Source organism: Sinocyclocheilus grahami, unplaced genomic scaffold (assembly GCF_001515645.1).
Source record: "Sinocyclocheilus grahami isolate Dianchi unplaced genomic scaffold, SAMN03320097.WGS_v1.1 scaffold31.1, whole genome shotgun sequence".
Classification (NCBI taxonomy): Eukaryota; Metazoa; Chordata; class Actinopteri; order Cypriniformes; family Cyprinidae; genus Sinocyclocheilus; species Sinocyclocheilus grahami.
Genome location: NW_015505210.1, coordinates 4,166,375 through 4,187,804, shown reverse-complemented (window position 1 = coordinate 4,187,804; position 21,430 = coordinate 4,166,375). Strand labels below are relative to the sequence as shown.

General features: G+C 37.0%; 3 protein-coding genes, 1 long non-coding RNA gene and 1 pseudogene across 6 annotated transcripts in view; 1 reads left to right on the top strand and 4 right to left on the bottom strand.

Moving 5' to 3' along the window:
* Positions 1-2,442: 2,442 nt before the first annotated feature.
* LOC107576555 (suppressor APC domain-containing protein 1) lies at positions 2,443-4,568 on the bottom strand. 3 transcript variants are annotated; one of them, XR_001608071.1, is made up of 5 exons: positions 4,131-4,568; positions 3,433-3,579; positions 3,259-3,367; positions 2,761-3,136; positions 2,443-2,520 (listed from the first exon to the last, which is right to left on the bottom strand). XR_001608071.1 is itself a non-coding variant. In XM_016262721.1 (4 exons), exons 1-4 carry the CDS (start codon positions 4,206-4,208, stop codon positions 3,081-3,083), a joined length of 390 nt encoding a protein of 129 aa, XP_016118207.1. In that variant the 5' UTR covers positions 4,209-4,568; the 3' UTR covers positions 2,751-3,080. The 3 variants fall into 3 exon arrangements, 1 of the variants encoding a protein (XP_016118207.1); XR_001608073.1 differs by having other exon boundaries at positions 2,761-3,025; XM_016262721.1 differs by lacking the exon at positions 2,443-2,520 and having other exon boundaries at positions 2,751-3,136.
* A 2,000-nt stretch (positions 4,569-6,568) lies between these two features.
* LOC107576545 (structural maintenance of chromosomes protein 1B-like) lies at positions 6,569-8,506 on the bottom strand (annotated as a pseudogene).
* A 1,943-nt stretch (positions 8,507-10,449) lies between these two features.
* Positions 10,450-14,257, bottom strand: cpa4 (carboxypeptidase A4). Its single transcript, XM_016261691.1, has 11 exons — positions 14,121-14,257; positions 13,889-13,970; positions 13,667-13,801; positions 13,070-13,168; positions 12,873-12,974; positions 12,696-12,797; positions 12,511-12,621; positions 11,265-11,355; positions 10,987-11,186; positions 10,766-10,850; positions 10,450-10,679 (listed from the first exon to the last, which is right to left on the bottom strand). The coding sequence occupies exons 1-11, from the start codon at positions 14,183-14,185 to the stop codon at positions 10,492-10,494; spliced, it is 1,260 nt and encodes a 419-aa protein (XP_016117177.1). The 5' UTR covers positions 14,186-14,257; the 3' UTR covers positions 10,450-10,491.
* Positions 14,258-15,557: 1,300 nt separating this feature from the next.
* LOC107575304 (uncharacterized) lies at positions 15,558-17,019 on the bottom strand. The gene is made up of 5 exons (XR_001607845.1): positions 16,857-17,019; positions 16,603-16,701; positions 16,409-16,511; positions 16,237-16,319; positions 15,558-15,574 (listed from the first exon to the last, which is right to left on the bottom strand). It is a non-coding gene; the product is annotated as an uncharacterized lncRNA (long non-coding RNA).
* A 2,140-nt stretch (positions 17,020-19,159) lies between these two features.
* The window catches only part of LOC107575294 (V-type proton ATPase subunit E 1-like), a 6,699-nt gene continuing 4,428 nt past the window's right edge, over positions 19,160-21,430 (top strand). Inside the window, exons 1-4 of the mRNA XM_016261697.1 lie at positions 19,160-19,387; positions 20,233-20,298; positions 20,394-20,503; positions 20,581-20,647. Coding sequence (XP_016117183.1) covers positions 19,355-19,387; positions 20,233-20,298; positions 20,394-20,503; positions 20,581-20,647 — 276 coding nt within the window. The 5' untranslated portion in view covers positions 19,160-19,354. The remainder of the gene's footprint in view (positions 19,388-20,232; positions 20,299-20,393; positions 20,504-20,580; positions 20,648-21,430) is intronic.

Genomic DNA, 21,430 nt, shown 5'->3' with positions numbered 1-21,430 from the left:
TGAAAATCCTGTAGAGTTCTTGATGCACAGAGCTGTAGATTTGATTGATTTACCATCAGTGCTTCTCTCATGTTCTGGTGCAGTAGTTTGGTCCTGCATGTGCTGTGCCTGACCTGAGCTGGCCTTTCGTGTCAAAACTACTCTTCCTGCTCTTTCTCTCCTGACTATCACTTCCCTCTCTAACACTGTATTATGGTTTAACTCATCACTAGAATCTTAAACTACAGGTATGATGCATAATACATACCACAGAATCTATCATATCCACATTCTCTTAGCAGATCCCCACACCCGAAGTCGATCAGCTTGACTTCAAGTGTTTCTGGGTTTATCAGCAGATTGTCCAGCTTGATGTCTCAGTGAAACACTCCATGGCGACAGCGCATTTGAGCGGCGCGTGTTGCCTGCAGCATGACAAACTGTGCCATGTCCTTACTGAGAGTTTTTCCATGATGCTCCAAAATGTCCACCAGATCTTCACAGGGTGAGGGGCGTTCCAGGACCATAATGTAGTGGTCAAGCTGGTCCTGCCAGTCCAGCAGACGAATGATCTCTGGAACGTCGGGAACCTTATTAGCAAGAAGTAACAAGGCGACCTCTAAGGGAAGGGGTGCGGAATGACCAGGCTAGAAGAAAGATCATTTAAAAGATCATGGTTAGATGGAGGTGCTTTCCCAAACAAGAGTTAGTCCAGTCCTGGACAAACTGTTTACATGTTTTACATTTAAAACTGAATGTTGATATATTTACTTACAATGTGGATGTATTCCATTTTCTTTGGCTTTCTGGCAAATTTCACTGCCACCTGATGAACAAAACAATCACAATCACATTTTAAACATGTCAAGTACACTAGGCCAAAATAATGGACATAATGACAAAATAACTGGAGTGAGGAGATTATTATTAGTATTATTATTATAATAAAACGATTAGTATTTATGTATAAGGGAAATTTAACAATTTGCAAGCTAAATATAGTAAGGAAAATAATAATGATACCCCAAAGCCATCCTCCAAGTGTCTCCCTTCATAGACAGCGTCGTATCTTCACTCACTGAGCAATCTACCGACCTAATACCGGCTCAAAATGTAGTCTGTTAAAAGAAAAATAATTGTAGTTGACATGAAATTTCAAACACTGACAGCAGTGTATGTAAATGTTTGGGGTTATGGCAGTAAACGCACCATCAACTGTCATGTCCACTTCGTTGTTGTCAGTTGAAGCTGGACTGACAGGACTTTGGTGGACTTCGGATGGAGGGGTTTGAACCTGCTGCTGATTTGCAGGAGAGAGGACTTCAAGACCACTGAATGTGGCCTGGTCCTCCACCTGCTTCTCAAAACTCTCCTTCCTCATCCTCTTTCATTTCCCTCACCAGCATTAAAGAGCTGACGGTGGTCCTCCGCGTCAGTGCTGGTTGTTGTGGGGTGTACTTTGATGGAAGTTATACACCTGAGCGCTGCGAGAACTTAGTTTTCTCTTACTTCCCATAATCGCTGTTCACTTGGATAACTCGATATGTAATAACTGCTGAATGAGCAATAGAACAGTATCTAATATGTGAGCGCGAACCCAATTAATGTACTGTAGATTAGTTCAGCTCGCTTGACACTGTACTGTGGAATGTTTCGTTCTATGCATATTAAGGCTCTAAACAAAAATAGTTCTGTACTGCTACTTTCACTGATAGCTTTCGAATTGAATACTTTTTACATTATTTTTTATTTTTTTTGCTCATCAATTCCAAATGCGAAAAAAAAACTACCGATTTAAATATGTATTAATACATACAAAAATGGTCAAATATATATATATATATACACTATATATACATATATTTTCCTAATTAATGCTGTTCAGTTGCTTTGACACAATCTGTATTGTTAAAAGCGCTATATAAATAAAGGTGACTTGACTTGACTTGACTGACCAAATGTTTAGAATTCAAATTTTTAATTCGAGGGTGCATTAATGTAGTCAAAAGTAATCATACAGAAATTATTGTGAAATATTACAATTTAAAATCACTTTTCTATTTAAATATATTTTAAAATGTAATTTTATTCCTGTGAATGAATTTTCAGCAGCCATTAATCCAGTCTTTAGTGTCACATGATCATTCAGAATTCATTCTTATATGCTGATTTGGTACTTTATTATTATTGGTGGTGCTCGAATATTAATAATGTTTCTTATCATTGTCAATGTTGAAAACAGTTTTTACTGCTTAATATTTTGTGGAAACCGTGATTTATTTTTCCAGGATTATTTAATGAACAAATTTCTTAAGAACAGCAATTATTGGAATTTTTATTTATTCTTTTGTTACAAATGTTTTTGCGGTCACTTTTGATGAATTCAGTACACCCTATTGAACGATATTAATTCCTTTATTTTAAGCCTTTTAAAATTAACCTAAAATATTACTGCAAACTTTTGGCAGCCAGTGTATGTGAAGTATAAAAAGAAAAAATGCTAGTGTTGTCACATGATCTCATTTCATCACAAGTTAATGTCTTAAACTGCCGATCTTGTTACTATGCTAATTAATAGTGTTTTCACTATATTTTGGATATTGATATCCATTGCAGAATTGCTGTCATACGGCTCGTTCACTGAATCGCAGGCCGTCTCAGTGATCCGCCGTAAAACAGTGATTCTGTCCTAATTCCCTTGCATATCAATGGTGGAGTTCCCTTTAAAATCTTAAATGATTCCCTTTGAGCTAAATTATTATTGACCTGTTTACCTTACACATGTATCAAGTTATCATTGCAAAAATAAGTGTTTCGCATTTTTAATCCAATAGTAGCAGAAACTAAATGGCAGACGGCAGTTAATATACCTTCAGTACATTCATTCCTGGAAGGTCAATGGAAATGGAAGGTTGAGTTGAGTGCATTGAATTCTTGAATAAAACATTCAAAGCAGTGTACGAGTTGTATGCCATATGTTTTGGAAATCTAATCAAGTAGGAAATTTTTCACACAGAAAATGACTTCAATCCACTCCGAATACATTCTGCAAGCACAAAATACAAGAAAATGCAGTACAGAACTTCAAAACAAACAGCTGATCAAAAACAAGCACTTTCTTCTGAACAGGTAGGAGAGGGCTGGTGTCCTTCAGTACCTAACAAAAAGGTAAACTGCTTTCAATACATTGAACTCAATAGTTCTGGCACATAAAAGTGACAATGAAGAGTTAACTAAATGCTTTTACAGGAATTTGATGCACATTGTTAAGAGAATGACCTTCTATTGCAGGATCAGTGGGATTCCTAGAGTCACACAGTAGATTCCTCAAGGTCCTGTTCACTCTGTGAATCTGAGCCAACAGTAGGGTGGGGGGGTCTGGAAACACCTGATGAATAGAAAATATATTAAACACAAGGAGGTATAAACATGTTGATACAAAAAAAACCTCACTTTTCTCATCTCTCCTTTCTTGAATTGGTCTTGCACTTCCATGTTGTCTTCTAGGTTGGAGCATAACTTCTCTCGCACCTGCTCTAAAGCCTGCAATCCAATCCACAAAAAGTCCTTTTCCCTCTCTAAGTCCTTCATCTTCTTCACCTGCAAATAAAATGCATGCTCTTACATTTTAAAATGTTACAAAAAAATCAATTTGGAGTTGTATTTTTGCATGATTGTCAGCGACAATATTAGCGTTCGTTTCCATAGTTGCTTCAAAAAGACAAAAACAAAAAAAAGTTCTCACAATTGCTTTGTGCAGAGTAAACAAAATGAAAATAGATCACAATGTGTGTGTTAAGTAGCTGTGAACTTTAAATATTCCCCTCAGAGCTGGACAGGAATGTCATGATGAACTGTGATAGTTAACATCTGGGAATATGAGGATTGTTGGTTTGAAAGAAATACTGATGCAAATTTGCATCTAGTTTTAAAATGACAGATTACCAACTTAATATACCATGAAAACTGCAGTACATACATTACATGACTGAATGTATGCTTGTCACCTATTCTAAACAATGTAAATGCGTTTAGTTCATCTAATAATACTATAGTCACTTCAGTTACAGTATATTTGAATCACTTCATCTAAAAGCATACATAGAAAAAACATTACAAATAAGAAAACATACAAGAAAAAGCAAACTAACCCAGAGGAAGAACTGCAATGCATCCAGACTGTTAGGACTGCTCCTGAGAGGGACAATGACCACTGTGTAAGATGCCATTGGAGTTGCTAAGGAAAGCAAAGCTTTATATTTGAGGAGATGAGAAGAGAAGCAGGGACAACGAGAGAATAGAATAACAGAGGCGGATGTTTTGCTGAAACCCCACCCTTGTGACAGAGAGACAGTTGTTTGCACAACTACTAATAAAGAATGACAAAACTCTTCACAAATGCAAACAATAAAAATTTTTTCAAATTACTTTCCACGTTGAACAAATGCAAACTGGCATTTAACAATAACACATAAAACACTTTTAAAGTTGCATCACACAACAACCTCTTAAACATTCAAATATCAATACAAAATAAAGTTAAAAAAAAACCCAGCTCAAACCTGTTAAATGATTAAATCTTTAGGCGGTTCAATTTAACAGTTCAACATTCAATCTTTTAGACACTTTCAACTGTTTTTTCTTTAACAATGAACATTTTATCCTTCACTATCTGCCATCAACCCATCATTTGTCCTTCTCTCTGTCTGTGGCGTTCTCTTAATTGAGTGGGTATGGGGTACACGCTGAACATTCAAATCACACCGGTGTGATGGTACACTCCAGGAACCAGCCTAGATGTAGGCTGTAATTGTACGCGTCAAAGGGTTAATATCCAAAAATATTTCATGAGTTCAGTGCCATATAAATCACCTCAAAGCTAATAGACCACCTAGACTCAAAACTTTTGACAGATACTGGAAGTAAGAGAAAAGTGTTTGAAATTTGGATATTTTTCTTTTAAAAACGCATGGATTCACTACAGAAGGCCTTTATTCACCCCCCGGAGCAGTGTGAGGGACGTTTTATTATGGATGCGCGCGCTTTATTTGACGACTTGTGGACTGTTCAACTGCAACTCCCGCTGACTGCAATGATAAAGCTTGGAATAGCCAGGACCATTTTTAATATAACTCCGACTGGATTCATCTGAAAGAACAAAGTCATACACCTAGTATGTTTCGAGGGTGAGTAAAACACAAGCCAATTTTAATTTTTGGGTGAAGTAACCCTTCAAGCGGTTGTTCACCTGTGAATGGCAAAGACCAAAGCGAGAGCAGCAATGGCCTTCTCTCCTCCTGACAGGTTGTCCATGGCCATGAATCATTTCCCAGGAGCCACACAGTTATAGTTGATGCCATCCAAGCAGGGCTCAATTGGATTCTCAGCCCTGAGAATGGCCTAAAAGACATGTATCAGACTTTGTTTGTATGCACAAATGCTGATCCATAGAGGGTTAACGATTATTAAGGAGTAAAAACACAAAAACATGATCAGTGTTTGTCATGTCAGCAACAAACTTGAGCTGAAATCAGGGTTATTCTAGTTAACAGAAATTGTTACTTGTTTATTAACACTAAACCAAAATCTTTACACTTCCCAAATATATTATTATTATTTTAAAACAAATGCTAAATGGGGGAGAATTGTGGTTACAATGCGAGAATAAAATAGCTTTTTTTTTAAATCTGAATCTGAGCACAGTTGTGCCAAACCATATATCACAGGACAGACCTTAGTGTAAGAGAACCAATTTCAGTCTTCAATTTTAGTAGTAGTCTACACCGATATAAAAACGTGTATATATTTGTCCCGTACCATCCATTACTTCCCGAAAGCTGTCCTTCACCTCTCTCATCTTTTCTAGAGCTTTCAGGTTGGGAGCTCTGGACATCATGATCATGGACTCTAGAGAGGAGACGCCCTCTTTGAGCTTCTCCAACTCAGCTTCCACTTCACTCTCTTCAGTGAGGGCCTACACACGCACATAATAAAATCAAAAACAACACTCCCACAAAAGAATGACTGCTGTGAGTGACAATGTTTTAATGCCATGTTTTCACCTTAAGGCCACTGTCTATTGTTGAATAATCAAACACCATCTGCGCCTCACGTTCATAAATGTCCAGTGCTGATGCTCTGAGACTCTGAGTCCAGCTGCAGTGAAGTTTGAGTACACTTAAAGTGATAGTTCACCCAAAAATTAAAATTTGATGTTTATCTGCTTACCCCCAGGGCATCCAAGATGTAGGTGAAGATTATGAACACAAAGTAGGTGAACACAAATGAAGATTTTTAACTCCAGCCGTTGCAGTCTATCAGTCGTATAATGCATGGCAATGGTAACAAAATCTATGCGAGTAAAAAAAAATATGCACAGACAAATCCAAATTAAACCCTGTGGCTCGTGACGACACATTGATGTCCTAAGACACGAAACGATCAGTTTGTGCGAGAAACCGAACAGTATTTATATCATTTTTTACCTCTAATACACCACTATGTCCAACTGTCTTTGAGCGCGCGCACGGCATCCGGTGCGTGAGGTGTGTACGCGCTCTGGCGTAGTTTACGCAAGTGCCGGAAGTGATCTCTCGCGTGTATACGTCACTCATTGTCACGTCACTTTTACCTCCCAATGCAGCTTCTCTGCGGTTTGGTTTAGAACAGCTCCCTTTTTTCCTGGCCAGCTCTTGGAGTTCCTTATACCGCTCCATCTGCATCAAGACAAATAGTGTGTAACATATATGTAAAATATCGAAATGTTTTAGTCAACATATTCAAAATCGGCCCCAACTATGACCCTAAAATTTCGAATTAAAACAGTTTCTACTCTGCTGAAACAATCAATGCCCTGTCAGTGAGAAAAAATATATATTAACCAGTAATGTCACTTTTCTCTATTCAATACAACCCCAATAGATAAAATTCAGTCCCACTCTACTTTATTTCAGTGATTATTATTTTCCACTGCAATTATGTTGTCTTTGCAGGGAGACCGTGTTTGCAAAAGACTAATTTTAACCTGGCTCTACTGTAGCTGCACTCCAGCTCCTCTTTGAGCCTCCTCCTCCTCCTCCTCCATCTGTCTCTCAGAGGCCTTCCAGGCCCTCTCCAGCTCAGCCACCTCGCTCTTTAGCTCCTGCAGCTCCTGCTCCTTCTTGGCCTGCTGACTTTGGTTCTTCTGAAGCGATCTGCGTGCCTCCTCCCCTTTTTGCTCATGATGGGAGGTGTTCACTTTAGCTTTGATGTACTGAGGCCTCTGCTGATTGAGAATCTACTCCTGAGATCTGGAAGGGATTAATATAAGAAATATTTTATAATTACATTTAAATATTTTTTATAGAAATAATATAGACATACATAATTCAAAAAATATATGAATGTATACCTTTTTAAAAAATAACTTAAATCGGCATTTTATGTATTCTGGTTTCAAAGACATCGGAAGTCAATGCATTGCCGGTGACTCACCTGATCTCTTCCTCCAGCTGCTGAAGTTCTGTTCAACCGCCCATGTCCTTTCTTCTGAGCCTTCACAGTTTGTTCACAGATGTCCAGGCTGTTCTTCTGCTGCACTGCGGCGTCCTGCATGTCCCTCAGTGATTCTGACTGCGTGTCTATCTTTTTCTCATTGTGGAAGAGCTGTAAGAGGGTCAGCTGGAGTTTGCTTTCTTTGAGTTCGTCCACCAGCGCCTGATATTTTTCCGCCTGACAAGATCGAGACAAATACATTGTCAAGAGGATGTAAATATTTTGACATCTGACAGGTCTTTAATTTAATACCTCAGTCTTATCTTTGAAGACTTGTTTCTTCTCAGCTGTAGCTGCTTTCTTCTTGTTAAAGTGGAACTGGGTGTCCTCTTTGGCTTTCTGCAGTGTCGCCAGCTTGACATCATACTCGGCACTCAGCTCTCTGGAGTTGCTGATTCGTTCAAACATCTTTGTTCGTTCTTTGACATTCATCATGGCAATTGACACCAAAGCACCCTGATGATCAGTATAAGAATAAAAATTAACATTATAAATGATCATAAAGGCCGATAACCAAATGCTACAGCGTTTGTTGGCCACGGAAGCACCTGATACACCAAACAATTCTTCGCTTTCAGCACAACGCCGATCTTCTCCAGCTCTCCAGTGTACTTCGCCAAAGTGACCTGTTAACGTTCACACGATACTCCTGTAAAAAGAAAATCATACCAACAGAAAACAATCAAACTTGTTCTATCATATATTTTAGCCTGAGCTCAATCACACTCACCTGAAATGTGTCAGCTGAAGATCATTTCTTCATTATTGTCTCCACAGTATACCATGCTCACGCTGGCGAAGGTGGACACGGGTTTGCCAATGTGGGCACCGTGGATGAGATCTCTGGTGTGTTTGACACGAAGATTTACAGCTCTCTCCCATCACAAATCCAAGAGCATCCATGACATTAGATTTGCCTTGAGAGGAGAAAAAACAATCAGTAAAACTAATCAATACTGATGATGCCTTCTAAACATTTTTAACATGCAAAACATCCACATGCACCATGTTTTTGCTGCTATTACACAAAAATGTTATTATTGTTTCTCCTCTATGCCCCGCCTTTCTGAAACGCATAGATTTTTACAACGCTCATCGGTCTGAAAAAGTGAGGTGTGCTCTGATTGGCCAGCTATCCAGTGCGTTGTGATTGGCCGAATTCTTCAAGCGTGTGACGGAAATGTTACGTCCCTTACCATAATGTGATGAGTGCTGCAACCACATGTGACGACCACGGGCTGGACTCCGCTTCGTCCACGGTGAAAGCAGACCCGGCGATCCACAACGCAAAGTTGAAGTATTTCCTCAGCAACCAGCACGGATCAGCTCCAGGCATGACGATATCGTCCTCTTTTGGAAGACCAAACAAAGTAGTTTCGCTTTCACAATGAATCACACAGTGCCTTCACTACATGGTGGTGGCCCCAATACTACAGTGAGAATAAAAGTTACGCCTTCTTTCTTTGTGTGAACATTTGGGCGGCATTATGCAAATCTTCCCACATCGTGACGTAGACATGTGGGGGCGTGTTAGAACGAGCCGTTTTAGGAGGGTGTGGCTGACTCTTAACTTTTATAAAGAATATCTCTTTGGATTTGAGACTTTAGTCTTTGCAACTGTACAGATCTTCTTTATGCACCAAGAGCTTGTAACACTCCAAAGAGAAAGGAAAAATTTAAATCGCATCATATGACCCCTTTAATATTATTAATTTCTTCGCCGTCTTTCCCATTCAAGAACCTTAATAGCATTAGATTAGCCAAAATCTATACAAAATAATAATGTAAGAGACGTAAAATACAATAGACATATAATGACACCATCTAAGTAAATATATTGGACATATTTCTTCAAAACCGTGTGTAGCACGCTAACCATCTAAATAATGTCGATTATTTAGCAAATCTACTAATAAGTTTATTAATTTTGCGCTAGCAATATACAGTAGCTAACGGTTTTATAAGATTAGTCAAGCAAATTAGCTTAATTACCAATTTACCTGATCCATTAGTGCCAATTATACAATTAAACCTTTTAAATGGGCCGATAGTTTGTTTTCCTTGCCAGGACTTGACATGTTCGACGTTTAACTATTTTAAGAAACCCATGTTTAATTTGTGGATGAGCCAGATAACAGATTTATTCAAAGAAGTTGCAACTTGCTGACTGAAAAAAGGTGACGGCGGGAAAACTGCGTCATACTGCTGAATCTGCCGATTCGAAAATCACCTCAAAGAAAAATTAAGACAAACACATAATCCGAAAATTTAGGCAGCTGACTTGCTGCCTCGCTGCCGTATGAGGCAATGACTTTGCAGGCAGCGTTTTTGCACGAAGGCACCTCATTTTCGGATGTAGCCTTAGATGTATTTACCAAAAATAAATATCTATTATTTGTATCAAGTAAAAAATATCAAAATATACATCTAGAATTAATTCATAATTGAATTTTAAGTTTTTTAATCAAATCATTCATATATGTAAAGGCCTATTCTGACATATTAATCTTGTCCCAAACTACGATCTTGATAGAATAACACAATTTATAAACAAAATATATATATACGTTTTTGATTGAAAAAATACAATAAAAAAAAAAATATATATATATATATGTATTTTTAAACTACTGTGACTGAGGTAAATTAACCATGGTTTTATTGTAGTAAAAGTGTAGTAACCATGTTTTTTTTGGCGTATTGATTATATTTTGTATAACCATAGTTTTACAACAAATACCATGGTTAAACTATGGTTAGTGTAGCAAAACCATGGTACATTTGTGGTTACCATGGTTTAACTATAGTAACCATGGTTTTTTTGGTTATATTTGTGGTAAAACCATGGTTAATTTTCGTAAAGGGTTGGGGCAATATTGTCACCATAAAATGGCAAAATATGTTTTGAGCAACATTTAAGCAATTCAAAATAACTACTTCAGTGTCTGAGACCTTTATTGAACCTTCGATACATTTCTCTCAATAAGGGTGATTACAAACATATTCCATAATGTACTTGAGACCAAGCCAGGTCTCCTCTGCAGTTGGGATGATCTGGTTGGCAGGCAGCAGGAAACCATAGTAGCCGGTGTCTCGCAACTCAAAGGCAAAGGAATATTTGATGCCAATATTGTAGGTCCAATCGATGCTTCCACCACTTGCTTGGTCTGAAATATAACAGGCCAATATTCACGATCAGAAAACAGTCAGAAGCCATATCTCGGTACTCAAACAGAGTATGCAGTCTACTAACAGATAATCTTGCAGATGCTTCCGACTTGGTATATGGTGTTATAGAGGGAAGTGAGTTCTTTGATCGCAGCTGTGCCAACAGAATGCTACAATAAATGAAAACAACAATACAAAATATTAATAAGAAAAAAAAATAAGAATAAGAAATACATCTGAAAATGTGATTATATAAGACAAACCAGAGTATAAATAATTTAAATGGATATATATAAATTGACTTACAAGCTCAGACTTGTCAGGAATGTCTGTGCATGTGTAACCATAGGGATACATTAAGAGTTGGGAGTAAGAGTGGATGGATATGAAGGATTTGAAATTGCCATGGCCCATGATGAGGTCCACAACATTTTTCACTTCGACCTCAGAGTTGGCATAGGGCCCGTGGTAGGACTCAGAACAGGGGTCCTTGCTGGCTCCAGGACCTGGAAGAACATGTCTACAGTTATATGGGAAAAAATGGTGCACTATTGCAACAAGAGAGAACAATGATATCTACATACCACCAAAACCAGCATCCCAATTCCTGTTGGGATCAACGCCACGGCAGGAGGAGCCAGAGTTCACTGAGCGAGTTTTACGCCACATACGGTTCTGAATGTAGAGGCACAAATGTCATTAGTCAACATGTCATATTCAATCCAAAGTTGTTACATAAAATGTATTAAACTCCTCAAAGCTACATACTGAAAGATAATAGCTCATCAGATTTTACAATAAGTACAGAACATTTGATGCAGATTTGCTTTATGTTTTTGACCACTACATTAAGTGATTTTTGGAACAATAATTCTGTAATTATTGTGTGAAAGGTCATAGAAATTAGCATGTAAAGAGCCCAGAATTTGTTTTATTTTTTGATACCCACCTACTTTTTACTAAAGTATTTAAACCTTGTAAATAAATATTCATTTAATGTTTATTTTCAGGTTTATACATCTACTAGTACTCTATTGGGTATAAAAAATATAAATTATATTTATTTATTTCGAACAATATATATTTTTAATTAATACTAACATTAATTATTTTGGCATTAGTACAATGACAATATAAATTGCAATCATTTAAGTTAGCCATTAATTTTGTCATATCACTTACGTTTTTTTAAAGCATAGTATAAATCATTTAGTAAAGCTATTAAAATATTATATGTTAAATGAAATTTAAGCTGAAATCAACTAAAATATAAAAATATGAAATTAGAAATTAAGAAAAAACAAAATGTTGCCTTGGCATCTAATTTAAATAGAAGTTTTAAAAGTACTAACCGAAAACAATTAAAAAATTAAAATAAAATGGAAACAAAAAATAAAATAAAATAAAACTACATAGTAATATTTATTAAAAAATAAAAGTAATAAAATCACAAATGCACATAAAATAAATACTAAAAGTAAAATTAAAATGAAAACTGAAGAATCTAAAAATAAACAGCAATTCAAATTCTTAATAATGATAATAGTATGTAAATAATACTAAAATAACACTGCAAAGGGGTCACTGTAATAAAACATTTTTAAAAACCTGCTCAACCTAAGACTCCACAAAATTTTTGACCATTTTGCGAGCTATGAGTATTTTTTATTGGCTAGTATTGATACGAGAGACATTGAGAGTCTAGGGCTGTCACAAAGACAGGTGTGAGTACTCAGGAGTCTGGACATCTATTTTAGTGCTCTCAGTGCTAATCCCCAAAAATAAATAAAAAGCGCCTTCAGCAAGTTAGTTCAACAGCAGGTGACTTACATTTGTGTGAGTGAAAACATATCCATCAGGGTTGGTCACAATCATCAAGTAAATATCCATTTGACCCAGGAGAGAGGTCACGGAGGGATCAACGCCATAGTTTGAAGCAATCTAATGCAAAATAGACGATTATTTTACAAATTTACTTTTTCTTTTGTTACGTAGACATTTTTCATTCATCTTACCTGGTTGGCGATCCATGCAGCAGAAGCCTGAGTAACCCACTCCCTGGAGTGGATTCCAGCATCAACCCAGATCGCTGGTCGACTCACACCACCAGTGCTGAACTGGAATCAGTGCAAATAGATTCAAAAATAAATCCGTGTTCACAATCATATAATCTGTACTGTATCAGACTTTACCTTCAGGGCATACATTGGACGGTTCTCATAGGAGTTGCCGATGTGCACTTTAGTGATCAGGTTAGGGTGACTTGCAACAAGCGTGTCCATAAAACTGTAAAGCTGAAGTGAATAAAATATTCAGACATTTGTTCATGTTAGAAAAGCATATCATAATTCTTACATCATGCACATGGTTTTCTAGTCCACATACTTACAGTCTCCAGGTCATGATAAGCAGCAAAGTTGAAACTCTTGGTGCTGCGTTCCATCTTTGCATTACTAACCATCTCTGCTTTCTCCCTTTCCAAAAGTTCCTGAGACACAGAAAAATCTTGTATGTTACAGTTTTATTTGCGGTAAATGTTCTGTACAGGGGGAAAACAAGCATAAAGGCTCCTTCACACCAAGAATGATAGCTATAACAATAAGTATATTAGCGCAGACAACAACGTACAACAATGTTCCATTTATTATAACCGGGCACTGCAGTTTTGTTGTCTGTCACTTTAAACGCTAAAGCTCTTTAAAGTCAAGTGGATTCACTGTGAAAGTGATTACAATGATATCGTTCCTCTGTGCCATTATCGTTATAGTTGTGGTATGGAATTTTGGTACGGAACGATTTACATTTTTTAAAAAAAATCATTATAGATATCAATGTTGGTGGGAACGGTGTTAACAGCTTCCATTCTGGGACAAAATGACATTTCTAAACAGTTTTACCATGAAATTTCTAGTGATATTGATTTGATTGATACATTCTGCACAGGCTTATCATTTCAGTTCATGTTTTTGATCTGTATTTTACAAACCTGCACATTGTTGATCATGACAGTGAAAGGGACGTTGTTTTTCTTGAGGAAGTCCTTGACAGCAGACAGATTGGTGTGAGGCACACGGATGTCAATAGGCCGTTCAGTTGAGAAGCCATGACTCCAGAAATCCAGCTACAGGATTGCATATATATATGCAATTAAAATTGTAGGTATTCAAGTGAAAACTGAAATGTGTCAGCGGATATAAAACTGTCATACCACAGAATCCACGTCCTCTTCCAGCTCTTTCAAAGCTTGAATGTGGTCTTCAGATTCTACATGGATTCTGAGAACCTGGGCTCTACCAAAACAACAACAACAACAACAACAACAAAAAATGAAACAAGCCATTTTTGAACAAGAAACAAGACATTTTGAACAAGAAACAAGGCTAGTATGGCAATAAGTCATAAAAGATAAATATCAGATATAGGTAAATATCTGAACTTACCCATTAAAGAGCTCCTCGCAGTGAACTGCAGCCAGGAGCGCAAAGACTGCTAGACAGACTCTCATGTTCTCCTGTTCTGGTAATGATCTCTACTGTTTGTCTCTTTCATGGAGAGCCACTCTTATATGCTAAGAGACATATGTTGAGTTCTCAGTAATATCAGTGCTGACACAGTGCTGACTATTAAGCAACCAGTGTGTATCTTTTCCAGGTGAACACTGCTGAAAATTTCTCAGGGCTTCTAAAATTAGGTGGGAAACAATTCAAAAGTTGACAAAGTTTAAAGAGATTGTTCACCCAAAAATGAAAAATGTTGTCATCATTTACTCACCCTCAAGTTGTTCCAAAATGAGTTTAACTTCCACTGACTTCCATAGTATGGAACAAATTACTATGGAAGTCAATGTCTACCAGCAACTGTTTGGTTACTAACATTTTTCAGAATATCTTCTTTTGTGTTCAACAGAAGTAAGAAATTCATACAGGTTAGGAACAACTTGAGGGTGAGTAAATGATGACAAAATGTTCATTTTTTACCTGAACTATGCCTTTAAGTTTGTTCACAAGTTAGCAGGCTGTTACATGAGTGGATTTGAGAGAAAAAAATAGTTGCTGGATTTGCAAAAATCATGCTGTGTCTTAAAGTATTGCAAGAACCACAGATGCTCAGGCTTTGACCTTGCACTTTGTTGCAGAATAAAGTACAGTATACACCAGATTTGATGTGTGACAATACATCAGATTTGTAAGCTTCTTCCTTATATAGTTTGTCCCTGTGTTATGGTCAAAAACCTTTCATCTCCAGGAGGAGAAGAACTGCTCAACTGGGTTCAGAATTGGAGAGTATGGTGGAAACAAAACTATCATTAATTATGAGAGGTATTAACATTTGAACACCCTCAAAGGAAGTCAAAACAAAATGCTTGGGTCTTAAAAGTGTTATTTTTACTTTTATGTATGTATGTTTCATTTCATTTTCAAACAATGCTAGCAACAATTCAGTTGCTAATTGCTTTCCATTAAAAGGATAGTTTAAAAAAAATTATATTTTGTTATTATTTATCAGATGGTGCATCAACAAAACATAAGTAGGCCTACTGGATATATTGTTAGTCTATTGTAGATTTAGACATCACAAATATATCACAGACATTTTATTGCATGTTTAAACTGTGCTTAAAGCATCAAGACAGTTAATGGGTAGCTAGTTGCTAAAGCGGCTGAGGTAATGTGAACTAGTAATGTTAATTTACAATACATGCAGTTATAAAAGCTTATAAAATGCTTCTAAACATTTATTTGTGCATTATGGAAACCAGTGAATGGCTGCTTACACTGAGAGAGCGGTGAGTGAAGACATATCCATCAGGATTGGCCACAATCATCAAGTAAATATCCATTTGACTAAGGATACTGGGCACAGGGGCACAGTTTTTCTTAAAGTCTGTGGCAATCTATAGAGCCAAAAACAGAAGCATTTCAGAAGCATGGCTTTATGTTGTGTGAACTTTTATTCTTTCAGATTTGGCTGAATCTGTCATTTTCTTTAGACTATTTTAGCAACTTGTTAGTCTGTACATTTTTTGTCAGCACATTGGGCCAATTTTCAAACACTAAACAGTCATGTTTTGTTTATGTTGAAGTCAAGCTAAGACATATGAATGCTACTATAAACTAGTTTCAGAGTTCATTGCTGCTGCCCTTTGCATAAAATAAAATACATATTAAAAAATAATAATAAAATTAAAAAAATTATGAAATCACATTAAATAAATAGATATAATAAAATAAAAGATCTTGCTAAAAATATCTTTAAAAAAATAAAAAAGATAATCATTTATTTAAATAAATAAAAAATCTTGCTACTGCACATACAAGTAAAAAATAAATAAATAAAATCTTGCTAAAAATAATAAATGTTGCTCATGTGCAATGGCAAGTGAACTACAAACATTAAATGTGCTGGTAGATTTCATCAGAAAAGAACAATATAGTCTTACATTCTTATATTTACTGCAACAGTTTAACGAAACTAGAAAATAGCTCTGATATACTATGACAAACAGACTCAAACAAACACTTATATACACTATCATTTTTCAACAATCTCACTCACCCTGTCAGCAAGCCACACTGCAGTAGTGTGAGAAATCCACTCCCAGCTTCAATCCAGGTTTTTTTCTCTCCACCAGTGCTGAACTGGATGCATTTTAAATATACAAAAAATCAGATAGTGGTACATAGATATCAGTCAGTAAGCTTAGTTTATAATAATATGATCTGTTTACCTTCAAGACATACATGGGACGGTTCTCATAAGTGCTGCCAATCTTCACTTGAGAGATCAGGTTAGAGTAACTTGCAACAAAGGGTGTCTATAAAATTGTAAATCTGAAAGAAGTAATAAAAAAATCTGACGTTTTGTTAAGGTTATAAGAATGGTTGTGCATGGCATTTTGCAAAAGTCAGTACATGTACTTACCATCTCCAGGTCATGATAAGCAGCAAAATTGAAGCTTTTGGACTTGCGTTCCATTTCTGCATTGTGAACCATTTCTTCTCTCTCTCTGACCAAAAGCTCCTGAGACACAGAAAAGGTTGTGTATTACTATTACTTTACTGAAAAATCACAGCTATTGGAATTTATAGGATTATAATCAATGGCTGATCTTCTTCTACAAATTATGCAAAGGCTAATAATGTTATTTTGTATATAGATTTTTGTATTTAACTCACCTGCACATTGTTGATCATGACAGTGAAAGGGACGTTGTTTTTCTTGACGAAGTCTTTGACAGCAGACAGACTGGTGTGAGGCACACGAATGTCAACAGGTCATTCATTAGAGAAATCCAGCTATGGAATCACATAATATATATAAAGTGAGTGAGTGAAGTGACATGTGGCCAAGTATGGTGACCCATACTTGGAATTAGTGCTCTGCATTTATCCCATCCAAAGTGCACACACACAGCAGTGAACACACACACACACACACACACACCCGGAACAGTGGGCAGCCATTTATGCTGAGGTGCCCGGGGAGCAGTTTGGGGTTCGGTGCCTTGCTCAAGGTGGGAGAGAAGATTTTTGTATTTAACTCACCTGCACATTGTTGATCATGACAGTGAAAGGGACGTTGTTTTTCTTGACGAAGTCTTTGACAGCAGACAGACTGGTGTGAGGCACACGAATGTCAACAGGTCATTCATTAGAGAAATCCAGCTATGGAATCACATAATATATATAAAGTGAGTGAGTGAAGTGACATGTGGCCAAGTATGGTGACCCATACTTGGAATTAGTGCTCTGCATTTATCCCATCCAAAGTGCACACACACAGCAGTGAACACACACACACACACACACCGTGTACACACACCCGGAACAGTGGGCAGCCATTTATGCTGAGGCGCCCGGGGAGCAGTTTGGGGTTCGGTGCCTTGCTCAAGGTGGGAGAGAGCGCTGTACATTCACTCCCCCCACCTACAATCCCTGCCGGTACGAGACTCGAACCCGCAACCTTTGGGTTACGAGTCTGACTCTCTAACCATTACGCAACGACTTCCCCTAAAGTGAGAGATTACCATATTGCATAGGGTGACCATACGTGCCATTTTCCCAGGACGCGTCCTGACCAGGATTTCTATATTGCCTAAAATATCTAGGTTTTGGCTTTGTTTGCGTGTGCAGATCGATCGGTGCATGACATCAAAGTACCATACAGATGGTTATGCTTTCGAAATGCTCTCGAGGTACTTTGATGTCAAACACTGATTGGTCTGAGCAGCACTGCGTTTAAGTCGAACACACCTAATATGCACGCGTAATTGCATCGCTTTGACCGTAGATCCCACCTTCTCACACGCCATGATTGGTCCATTATGTACAATGCTTGCATGTTATTGGTCAAACTACTTTTCGATCATTACCTTCAGCAAGCATGAAAACAAAGCCAAAACAAATCCTGGCCAGGACATGTCCTGGGAAAATGGCACGTATGGTCACCCTAATATAGCACATATGTGATCACATGAAAGTTAAAGTATGTCAGCAGGGATTTAACAGATACCCCAGAATCCACGTCCCTTTCCAGCTCCTTCAAAATCTGAATGTGGTCTTCAGATTCTGCATTGATTCTGAGAACTTGGTCTCTATTAAAAAAAAGACAATTAGACTTTTTGAACATGAAACAAGGCTGGTATGGCAATAAGTCATAAAAGAAGGTATCTGAACTTACCCATTAAAGAGCTCCGTGAACTGCAGCCAGGAGCGTAAAGACTGCTAGATAGACTCTCATGTTTTCCTGTTCTCGGAATGATCTCTGCTGTACATCTCTTTCACGGAGAGCCGCTCTTACGCACTCACAGACATATGTTGAGTTCTCATTAATAGTGCTGATGCAGGTTAATATGACTTTTGTCACCTGATGCAGCCAACTTCTGTATGTGTATCCGTACCAGGTGTGCATTGCTCTCTGTTTCTCAGTGACTCCAACAAGGGAAAAGTTTCAGCTCACATAAAATCTACTTTATAGTCTGTATAATGCAAGATACACAGAGTCTTCAGAGCAGCTCATGCTGAGGCTGGGTGAAAAGGAGAAATTATCTTGGTATCATTAAACTTTTGCTCCAACACCAATTCTTAGTCACTAATTTACATAGTCTCTAACTTAAATATATTTAGCATTAATTAGATTTTAATCAATACTTTAAATGTGCTAACACTTTCAATCAAATGCTACTTGTAAGAACTCATACACAAGTATATGTCTTTAGAAAAAAGTAGGGTAGGCCTACTATGAGACAGCATGTGGCTCAACAGGGTTTCCCATTTAAAAAATCACCTTTTATCATAATATTTAGTCTTGGACGTTTAATAGGATTAAATATATTTTCTAACAGTTGTTCACATAATAACTTTATCAGGAAGAAATGACCAAGTGCACGCAGCAAGTCATTTTAGATTCTATTTGAAGTCAGTTCAGAGGTTCAGAAACCTGAAAAATTGACAAGTGGGCGGAGCCTTAACTTGGCTGTGACGCATTAAATCACGTGACGCATTCATCCTTGTCAGCTGACGCTAGGCGGAACTGTAGTTTCGTCCTGCAGTTTTGAGTAATACAGTTATTAAAGTAGTGGATAGTTTAGTTGAGTAATTCTAAAGTTAGTATTAAATCTTTATTGTGATAAATCTCTCTTCAGATCGCAGTCAGTGCCTTAAAAACACCAGCCATGGCGCTCAGCGATGCCGCCGTTCAGAAACAGGTAAGAAAACCAGAAGTTCATAAACTAAGTTTAGAATTGATTTAATTAACCATTATGTTTCAGATCAGGTAGCTTAAGTATAGACATGTCTGTTATAAGGCTTATTACACGCATACGGTGCACTTTAGAAGTCCCATTACTTTTAAAACGAAACATTACAGGCACAAATCTGATGATTTACGTTTAGGATACAAATTTTATACTGTATTTAAATGTAATTTAATAAACTAATAACTGATGAAAACAAAGTGTCATTATTTTGGCATAATTGGAACTGATATTCAGATAATTGTAAAGAATTTTTTAAATATGTGAAAGTAATTGTCTAATTTCTTTTAAATCACGTTTTAAAACTCAGCTTTAATAATAGGATTATGTTTTAATAAATCTAAATTGATGTTGTTTATTTATTATGAATTGATATATTGTTTGCAAGGTGTCCTTAAGTGTTCTGAAAGGCGTATATAAATAAAATGCATTATTATTTTATTATTATTTATTATCTTCTACTCCTAGCTAGACATCTCTTTATAGTCCATTCACTTTGAGGAGTACAAATGCAGCTAGATTTTGTATGAATTAATATTCTGTGAGTGTTTAACGCTGGGTATTATGAAGCCAAAAGAGGAAATCTCTTTTCTTTCAGTTGTCCAGCACACATCCATGAAATTTCCCAACAGCACTGATGCAACACTTTCAGTCTCATTTCCACATCAGTTTCTCTCATCCACTTTTATTTCATTACATCATCTAAATAAAGGATCAGAGGGGCTTGGAAACTCTTACATTGTAATTTAACCTTGTTTTGCTCTTTTATTGACACTGATCTCCTTGCATCTCTCCAGATCAAACACATGATGGCCTTTATTGAACAGGAAGCCAATGAGAAGGCAGAAGAAATTGATGCAAAGGTAAAGTATAAATGCAATGATTAGCATAAGTGCATGAATATGGTCTGAATTTGTCTAGAGCATTTTTAGGTCATCATGTGTATTGCGGCTTGCAGGCAGAAGAAGAGTTTAATATCGAAAAGGGACGACTGGTACAGACTCAGAGGTTGAAAATAATGGAGTACTATGAGAAGAAAGAGAAACAGATTGAACAACAGAAGAAAATGTGAGTTTGAGTTCTTTAAATGAGTAACCCGTGTCCTTCTTCAGATTATTTAATAACGTCTCTGTTCAAATCCACAGCCAAATGTCGAATTTGATGAACCAGGCCAGACTGAAGGTACTCAAAGCCCGTGATGACATGGTTAAGGTATGATGATTATGTGATTTTGACATTTCTATAGTCTATACTAGGGATGTAACGATTAACCGCGAGCCGGTCGAAAATCGATTAAAATATGTGACGATTCAAATCGGTTGAGATGCCAAACTAATCGCGATACAATTGGAGTAGGAGTTTATATGAATGTATCTCTGAGGGGAACAGACTGTCTTTAGAAAAGTTTACATGGTATTTTCTTTTCATCTCGCCTCTGAAAGGGTTAGTTCACCCAAAAATTCTGTCATTAATTACTCACCCTCATGCCGTTCTAAACCCGTAAGACCTCCGTTTGTCTTCGGAACACAAATTAAGATATTTTTGACGAATTCTGAGAGCTCTCTGACCCTCCTATAGACAGCAATGTAACTACCACGATCAAGGTCCAGAAACGTAGCAAGGAGAATAATCCATGTGACATCAGGGGTTCAACCGTCATTTTACGAAGCTACGAGAATACTTTTTGTACGCAAAGAAAACAAAAATAACGACTTTATTCAACTATTCGTCTCCTCCACATCACCCTGGTGCTATTTTGGAGAATATCCACTGAACGCAAACAGCGTATGTATGCTATTCTTTGTCAGCTGCGTCACGCATTATTCTGAATAATAATAATAAAGAATGAATAAAGCCGTTATTTTAGTTTTCTTTGCGTACAAAAAGTATTCTCGTAGCTTCGTAAAATGACGGTTGAACCCCTGATGTCACATGGATTATTTTACTGATCTCCTTGCTACGTTTCTGGACCTTGATCGTGGTAATTACATTGCT